The sequence below is a fragment of the Argopecten irradians genome, chromosome 15 (assembly GCF_041381155.1).
Source record: "Argopecten irradians isolate NY chromosome 15, Ai_NY, whole genome shotgun sequence".
Taxonomy (NCBI): Eukaryota; Metazoa; Mollusca; class Bivalvia; order Pectinida; family Pectinidae; genus Argopecten; species Argopecten irradians.
Window position 1 is genome coordinate 18786700 of NC_091148.1, and position 9617 is coordinate 18796316.

Genomic DNA, 9617 nt, shown 5'->3' on the forward strand with positions numbered 1-9617 from the left:
ATTTAAAAAAACAAAACAAAAACACTGCCCTTCCCCCTCCTCAATCCCATCCAATCCATAACACTCTTTTCAAAGTTTTTAACAAGTAAACATATTGCGCAATGCAATATTAAATGATATATGGCATTTTGTCTGGTATATTATGACACCAGATAAACTGTATTCTTGCATTAAAAGCATTTTACATAATTAGGTCAGTGTGACCTATTTTGTGACAGTTGTATTTTCCAATTTGTTTAATTTTCAACATATCAATGCATAATTATTCATCAAAAATTTCTTTTTTAGTAAACCTGGATCAAACAGAAAAAATATGCCAAATCAGGATGTTCTAACCCCGGATATCGGGAAACTAAAAAATAATGCATAACGGTCATGGTCAACTACATTGTAAATGAATGAAATGATAAAGCGAACATGAAGTCAGGGGGAATAATCACACTATCACACACACTAGGTTGCGCAAGTAGTAGGGCCACTTCTTCAATTCCTTTATTGACGGCCAATGGTCAAATTAAATAACTGTTAAAGATGCTCCACCGCCGACAAAGCATAAATGATATTTATCATTTGAACAATAATTTGTGTTTAATAGTATATATATATGCCTAATTAACACAAAAAAATAGCATAATTTATTTCGTCTTTGGTGCATGCGCAATCATTACTTCATTCCATATAGGATATAGTGCAAAGGAATTGTTTCGGGATGCAATTAATTATTTTTTCAAATATTTAGCTTGAAGTAAAATTAGAAGCTCAAATTTTTCAATGGTGGTAATGGTGTAAAGTAAGTAACTTTTGTAACTGAAGAAAAAAAACTAAATCGTCTGCTCCTGTTTGTGATGGTGAAAAATTACCATTTGTCAGCAATGGAGCATCTTTAACATATATATAATAATGTATTTAGATGATGCAGCTCTAATAGAGAACATGGGCATACACTCATGAATAAATGTTGTTGTATTGGTTATTACCTTATGACGTAGGTTTTTCGAAATCGAAGTCGTTGAAGTCAAAGATCAAATAACAACGTCAAAAAATGCCAGATTCCGTGCGTAAATCTATGTTAAAATAAAGATTTATTTCGCAGTTTTCCCCATCCCGTAGTCACGTTCCATAACTTAAAGATGCTCCACCGCTGACAAATTGTATTTTTTCACTATCTAAAACAGGAGCAGACGATTCAGTATTTTTCTTCCGTTACAAAAAATACTTGCTTTACACCATTACCACCATTGAAAAGTTTGAGCTTTTAATTTTACTTTAAATCAAAAGTATGAAAAATAATTAATTGCATCCCGAAAAAATCTGTGGCACTATATCCTATATGGAATGAAGTACTGATTGTGCATGCACCAAAGGCAAAATAAATTATTTTATATTATTTTCTGTGTTAATCAGGCACATATATACACGAATGAACACATATTATTGTTCAAATGATGAATATCATTTATGCTCTGTCGGCGGTGGAGCATCTTTAATATTCAAGTCATCTATTTAAAATTGTTTACGAAGTTACAATAACTATAGAATAACTTATGGAGCTTTACAAAATAAAAACACTCCTTTTATAGTTAAATTAACAAAGCCGTTTCGCTTAAGACATGTAAAGCTGTTACGATAAACTGCCAAATTAAACCAACATCTCGATCATTCTGGTCCATCAATACTGACGAAAGAACGTAACTCTTATACATTTGCATGTCAAAATGATCAAAACTACAACAGTACAATAGGGGAAAATAGTATGCAAGTAACTTAAAAATTCAAAATGCTATCAAAGACATTATAAAAATTCATTGTCCCTGACAATATCAAACAATCTGGCATGTTATGTTATAAAAAACGCCCCACGACATGAAGAATCCATAGCAATTTACTGGGTTTCCCCTTTTTCATTTTTTTCAATATTTTTATTTATGAATTTGTCTTTTTGTTCCATTTGTTACATTTTTAGTTTCGTCTTTTATATATATATATGTATATAAACATGTATATGTATATGGGTTTGTCTAAATTTTCTATCATTTTTGGTTTCATTTCTTTTTTTATATATACATTTTTGGGTGCTATCATTTTTGGTTTCATTTTTTTTATATATACATTTTTGGGTGCTGTCTAAATTTTCTATCATTTTTGGATTCATTTCTTTTTCGTTTTTCACTTTTGACGTGATGTTAAACACATTTTTATGCTACATCCACAGAACTTGTTCACTTCTCCACATGACTACTTCAATAGACATCTCAAAAATGCACCTTAACCGAAAAGAAGTGTAAAACGAGTTTGATAATTTTGTCGAGATCCAAGAGTTATCAGTTCACACTACACTCATCATCACTTCCATAACAACTTTGAATAGATAAATGAAATGTCAACTCTCCTAACTAGTCCCCTTCATTACTGCTCCGTTCTGGGTATGGATGTTCCTTAGGTGCTGCTGAGGTTCCGGTCGCAGATAGAACATCCTCAAATGGTTAGCACAAGTTACAAAGAAAATGTATGATAACAAAAATCCTGCTTTCATTGCAGCAACTTCAGATTCGTCGTCGTCGCCAACATTCCCAGCCAACAAATGGAACACGGCAAAGCAGACCAGCGGTGTCAGCCACGGCAAAAAGATAGACAGGAGAAATCCTTTCTTTGAGTTCGATTCGGGTCCATATTTGTAAGCACCATATGTCCATCTGCATGGGCCGTCTATCGTACAGTACAGTATCAAACGTGGTCCCCATAGGCAGTAGCCTAGCACAAATCTGGTTTGATAAACCAGGTAGAAGCCTGCCCAGACTAGTACCGACAGGGTTGGCGCAATTAGTCCGTATTTGATGGTAGCAGCAGTACTTAGGTGTACACGAAGAACCAACTCACAGATGAGACGAACCATCAACATCATTACCGTTACAACACACACCACACGCATAAATTGGAAGGCGAAATAATACAATGTGACCTGCATTTTGTCACAAAGTAATCCAATAACTACGAACAGGAAACACGTACAAAAGATTATGATGAGATCAGATAAGTTGTCTATTCTGTACCCTGTTTTCACAATAAGATCATCTAGCTTTTCTAGGGATGCTTCGATTCTTTGTTCCAATTTGTCGGCGATCTTGACGATTTCGGTAGCGGAATCTGTCACATTCCTGAGCGTGCTGATAACTTCTGGTACAACATCCTGTTCTAGAATACGGCGATAAGCCCTCGATTCTTCCTCAACAACGTTGGCGACTCTTTTCATTGACTTTTTTCCTGCCGAAAAAAACCTCCCTATGCCCAAAAAGCCTTCTGCGCTATTCGTAAGCAGACACAGAACAAGCACTACAAACAACCGCATTTCTATCGATGTAGAGAAATACCTGAAACAAAAAAAAATAGCAACTAAAGATGTTTCGCCGCTGACGAATTTCATTTTTCTGCTATCAAAAACAGGAGCAGAAAAATTGGTAATTTCTTCAGCTACAATAAATACTTACTTAACGCCATTACCGCCACAAAAATTGAGTTTAATTTTACCTCAAGATAAAATCATTAAAAACAATTAATTGTGTCCCGAAAACAGCAATGGCACCATGGCCAATATGGGATGAAGTACTGATTGCGTTTGCACCAAAAGCAAAACAAATTATATGTATTTTTTGTGTTAATTAGACACACGATTAAACATCAATTATTGTTCAGATTGTGAGTATCCTTTCTGCTCTGTCGGTGATTGAGCATCTTTAAATGTATGAATTTGCAATAAACAAAACATTGCCACTATGAGAGTTGATCAATTTTCAGTGAGTAATGTATATACGTACGTCACAAAAAGTTCAATTCAATTATTTTATATTAGACTTGAGTCTTCTTTTACACCGGATGTCAATTATTTTATATTGGACTTGAGTCTTCTTTTACACCGGATGTCTTCACATCGACCTAGGAATATGTCCGTTTCCTAGGAATATGTAATAGAATACTGCATATTATACATATAGGCCATGGGCTAGGAGGGTCCCACATGCACCCCCCCCCAAACCTCCGAACCAATATTTTTCTGAACCCTTATGACCCACTGATCACAAATCAAAATGTTAACATTGCATAAGTTGGGATGAACTTCCGGTTATGACGTCATCAAGATGGCCGCCATCTCGAATTTCACTAAAAATTGAAAAATAGTCATAACATTAACATTTTTCAACCGAAGTAGACAAATGAGGTATCAAAATGACCACAATAGAACAACAAATACATATCAGGACCAAAAAATCCAATATATGTAGTGATTTCTACACAGGAAATGAAAAAATCGGATTTAAAGCTCAAAAATGGTGATTTTTCAGCAAATTTTTCATATTTTGTTTGACGCAGCAAAAATGTTTCCCAACAGCAATCTATTATTTCTAATAAGTTTTTTGACCACTTATCAATCAGTTTAAACAACAACAACAACAAAAACCAATGTTAACATTGTATAGGTTCCGGTTATGACGTCATCAAGATGGCCACCATCTCGAATTTCACTAAAAAATGAAGAATAGTCATAACACTGATATTTTTCAACTAAAGTAGACAAATGTGGTATCAAAATGACCACAATAGAACGACAAATACATATCAGGAAAAAATAATCAAATATGTGTAGTGATTTGTACGGAAGAAATAAATAAATAAGCTTTTAAGCTCAAAAATGGTGATTTTTCAGCAAATTTTTCATACTTGGCTTGACGCAGCAGAAATGTTTCCCAACAACAAATTATTACTCGCAATCAGTTATTTGAACTCCTATCAATCAACAAAAATATATAGAAATGCAAAAAAAGAATTATTGTTATACCCTCAATTTTGTAGATTAGCAGCGTCTCAAAAATAACACAACACCTACTGATAACGTAACAAATGTAACCTAAGCTAAGCCTACGTTTCCGTTAATATCATTAACAGTTCCCAAAGCGTTTGTGTCTTTGAAAATGAGCACATTCATTGTTTATTTCCTATGCATAGCGTAAGCAAAATGTCAGATGGTTACTGCATTGTCACTAATATGTCTTTCACTGGTTCTCAATGATAACCATTATCATTGTGCGTGCTTTCTCGCCTCACTGACCTATCCACTGAAGAGACTCGGAATATCTGGTAGCTGGTACATGCAGTCCGAATCAGAGTACTCGAGATATCAGTATCCAATTCGTCGAAAGCCAGATCGACGTCGTCGATGTCGATGAGCTCATGTGACACTGCATTACCAGTGTTGTTCTAGTCTTTTATGACCCATCCATGATCAGAGTTCATATCAGGAACAACAGGTTCAGGGATGTGGGATCTCTTTCAGATTCTAACATATCGTATAATGGCATAATGGAAATTACACCAGATGCACATTCTTCCAATGGTGGAATTGGTTCTCCTTAGCACATAACTCCATAATTCGTATGAAGTACTATTCATCAATCTTGTGGACCCTCGTGCAACCATAAATGGCACAGGTGATATCATCGAGGTCATTAATGAGGGCATAAATGTTAAATGTTTTTCATTGGTCTGACTTTCCCCACTCCCTTGAAGGTGCTGGTTGTGTTACATCTTGTGTATGCGCAAAGAGACCATTGAAGACTCTCCAGTAAAAAGTTCTCTAAAGTGCTTTCCAGACTTGGCAAAGAGTGAAACTTCACTGCAGACCTCATTTATGACCTCAAAGAATCCACCTGTGCCACCAATGGTCACTGAGGTTCACAAGAATGAGGAATTGTGCTTCATACGAATTAAGAAGAACCAACTCAACCCTCCGCAGAATGTTTGTCTGGTGTCTTTTCCATCATGCCGGGGAAGTCTTGAACATCATATACAATATGTGAATCTAGGTGAAACTAGGTTGGAAACAGGAAGAGCTCCCACATCCCTGAAGCCGATGTTTCTGATCTTAACTCTGACCATAGACAGTTTGACAAGTTAGAACCATGATGGTAACTCGGTAATGTAATGTCACATCAGGTCACCGAGGTCGAAGACGACACTCTAGCGAGAAAGCACGCACAACGAAAATGATTAGCATTAAGAACTAGTGAAAGAAATATGTGACACTGTAGTAGCCATCTTATATTTCCTTGCGTTATACACAGGAAATAAGTAATGAATGTGCTCATTCTAAAAGACACAATATGTTTCGAAAAGTGTAATGGTATTTACGGAACTTTAATTTGATACCCTATAGCTTTTAGTTAGCGTTTTGCTGTAATAATTCAGTTTGAGAGGCTACTAGTCTACAAAATTTCGAACATGAAAATGGATTATTTTGAAGTCCCATTTAGATATTCAGCCAACTTTAAATTCAAATTTGTTAATATGTAAATCGTCAATAGCCAATGTTATATTCAGGAAATTCCAAAACACCAGGAAACTGTAGTGTTAGCGGTTTGGAAAAAATAACAATCATATGCCGCATCCGGTGATGTTTTGTAAACCAAATGATGGTATAACAATTCTCTTTTGCATTTCTATATATTTTTGTTGTTGTTGTTGTTGTTTTAACAGATTGATAAGAGGTCAAATAACTGATTGTGAATAATAATTTGTTATTGGGAAACAATTTTGCTGCGTCAAGCCAAATATGAAAAAATGCTGAAAAATTACCATTTTTGAGCTTAAAATATTTTTTTTTTCATTTCCTGCGATATTGGATTATTTGGTCCTGACATGTATTTGTTGTTCTATTGTGGTCATTTTGATACCTCATTTGTCTACTTCAGTTGAAAAATGTCAATGTTATGACTATTTTTTCATTTTTCAGTGAAATTCGATATGGTGGCCATCTTGATGATGTCATAACCGGAACTTATACGATGTTAACATTGGTTTTGGTTGTTTTTGTTGCTTAAACTGATTGACAAGTGGTCAAAAAAACTTACAAGAAATAATAGATTGCTGTTGGGAAACATTTTTGCTGCGTCAAACAAAATATGAAAAATTTGCTGAAAAATCACCATTTTTGAGCTTTAAATCCGATTTTTTCATTTCCTGCGTAGAAATCATTACATATATTGGATTTTTTGGTCCTGATATGTATTTGTTGTTCTATTGTGGTCATTTTGATACCTCATTTGTCTACTTCGGTTGAAAAATGTTAATGTTATGACTATTTTTCAATTTTTAGTGAAATTCGAGATGGCGGCCATCTTGATGACGTCATAAACGGAAGTTCATCCCAACTTATGCAATGTTAACATTTGGATTTGTGATCAGTGGGTCATAAGGGTTCAGAAAAATATTGGTTCGGAGGTTTGGGGGGGGGGGGGGGGTGCATGTGGGACCCTCCTAGCCCATTGCCTAATACATTTCTATAAGAAAGGCAGTATACATATGCTAATTTTAGAAGACCTTTGCAGTTCACATTGATATATATAGAATGACCCCAATACATATTATACATGTATTATTCATAGGACAATTCACATGTCGTCATTGCAAAACAAAATATATATCAGCGTATTAAGATGACAAACGATTACACATCGCTAGCATAATATGACAAAATACCTGGTCGATACAGAAATAGAATAACCAATGTTATATTACATCGAACTACAATAAACAAAATCTAAATCAATACAGCAGTAAAGAAATACAACACCCATACCTTCTAACCATTGCTATTCTTAAACCCACTTTATCAATTAAAATAACTATCAACTAATAACAGTATATCATACCATACAAATTACAATGCTGCTTCACAATAGCACAACACAGTATATCATACCATACAAATTACAATGCTGCTTCACAATAGCACAACACGAAGAATATTAGCAAACATACTAATAATAGTATACGTGTAACGTGTTGAATTTAGACAAACTACATTGTATACGTATACACTGTAGTTCAATACAATTAAGGGTCTATCATAAATTCCATTACATTTCTAAAAAGGTAAAACTTTTCAGTGGATGTCAAAACCCGAATTAAAACTTACCTCGCCATGGCATTAGAGACAATGATCAAACTGAAAGTGGAAATCCCTTGATATACACAAATGTACATGTATTTTCGTACAGCGTTTGCGGTACTTGCGTGTCAGTGTTGTATTGGGTAGTTACATTGTGCGTGACCGGGTATGTACCGGGATATGGGGCCACCACTATATTCTATGTACCAATATATATATAAGCCTAAGGGCTTTTGGATGTAAAGAATGATTGATTGATTACAGTAGATCTGTTATACATGTATGTAGTAATTGATATCTGCACAGGCACCAATCTAATCAAAATTATATTTCTTAAGTATTTTGGTAATATCCGGAATAAAACCTTTCTGAACATCTGCAGGCACATATTTAAAATAAATCTAACAATGGAAATTCAAAATATCAAATTTGTTCTTTTCATTCTACACACTCTGCCTATGAACAATAGTTTTGTTTTTAATATCAATGGAGGTCCGCTGTTCTAGTTCGTCTGTCAAACCATTGTAGAGACTTTATAATGAAATGCTGAGCTCTTCCCAGTATTATGATATCAGATTTTGATAACATCCAAATCTCAAAACCATATAACGTCACCGTAAGGGGTCGTGTACCAAATGGGGTATGGTCACGTTAGGTCAGAAGAATAAAGTTTTATTTTGATATTTTTTTTAAAATAGTAAGAGGGTTTAGGGCACACTGAAGTACACCGGAGCGTAGTAATACTACATTGTATATAAATGTAGTACCACATTTTAATATTTGTTACAACCCTGTTTGATCCTTTCAAAGGAATCGTGTTTATTATTCATAATAAAACCAAGATGATTAGTTTCTAAAACAATAGGTAAAACATTATTATAAAGACTAAATGTACAGTTAATGTTTAAAGTTCTCTTATCAGAAAATACCATAATTTTACTTTTTGAGCTTGAATAGAGAAATCTTCATTTTCTATTGTATTCTTCATTATACTTATATATTAAAGGCCCACTACAGTTTGTAGTAGACTAAAGGTTACACCCTTGTGCACACGGAGTCACTTTGTTTAGACTACATGTAAACACGGATCTAAAGTGCATAAGATTTAGCCTACAAAATGTACATGTAGACACGGTGTCCACTTACAGGTGGACATGGTGTCGCGATACATTCAAACCTAGACAGACAAGGTGTTGTGTTACAGCTAGGGATCGGGAAAAAAATTCAGTGATTATTTTTTTTTTAATTACAACATCTACAATTTAGTGTACAGTATATAGAACTGTACGATATATTTCTTAGTAAATACATCTCTGCTACATAAATATGACCTTTCCGATACGGCTTTTAATTTTTAAAATGTGAATGTAAAACGAGATCGACAATTTTGTGGAGATACAAAAGTTATTAAATTACCGTTAATACTATACTCATCATTATCTTCTGAAAATTTGATTGAAATAAACAAAATGTTAGGTATAGTTTTCATAACACGGGTCGTCTTATGTTTCCCGTCGTCGTACTAACTACCGCACGGTAGTTAAATATCACTGCGCCAGACTGCAAAATAAAAAACGAAACGAATCTCCACAGTAATCAAATATTACACAGGAAATATTAATCTTGCATATATCTTGTGTTGTTACCTCATCTTAGGCTATCGGTATGTATTTTCTTA

At 34.4% G+C, this 9617-nt stretch overlaps 1 protein-coding gene across 2 annotated transcripts; it reads right to left on the bottom strand.

Moving 5' to 3' along the window:
- Window positions 1-783: 783 nt before the first annotated feature.
- LOC138309320 (uncharacterized) lies at window positions 784-8098 on the bottom strand. 2 transcript variants are annotated; one of them, XM_069250497.1, is made up of 3 exons: window positions 7967-8075; window positions 3813-3930; window positions 785-3368 (listed from the first exon to the last, which is right to left on the bottom strand). In XM_069250497.1, the coding sequence occupies exon 3, from the start codon at window positions 3344-3346 to the stop codon at window positions 2390-2392; it is 957 nt and encodes a 318-aa protein (XP_069106598.1). In that variant the 5' UTR covers window positions 3347-3368; window positions 3813-3930; window positions 7967-8075; the 3' UTR covers window positions 785-2389. The 2 variants fall into 2 exon arrangements, with proteins under 2 accessions (XP_069106597.1, XP_069106598.1); XM_069250496.1 differs by lacking the exon at window positions 3813-3930 and having other exon boundaries at window positions 784-3368; window positions 7967-8098.
- Between the last annotated feature and the right edge of the window lie 1519 nt (window positions 8099-9617).

Excerpts from the sequence above, each read along its gene's own strand:
- LOC138309320 (XM_069250496.1), bottom strand. The coding sequence starts at position 8,034 with ATGTACATTTGTGTATATCAAGGGATTTCCACTTTCAGTTTGATCATT. Across the intron at positions 3,369-7,966 it reads GTCTCTAATGCCATGGCGAG|GTATTTCTCTACATCGATAG; the intron begins GTAAGTTTTAAT and ends TTTTTGTTTCAG.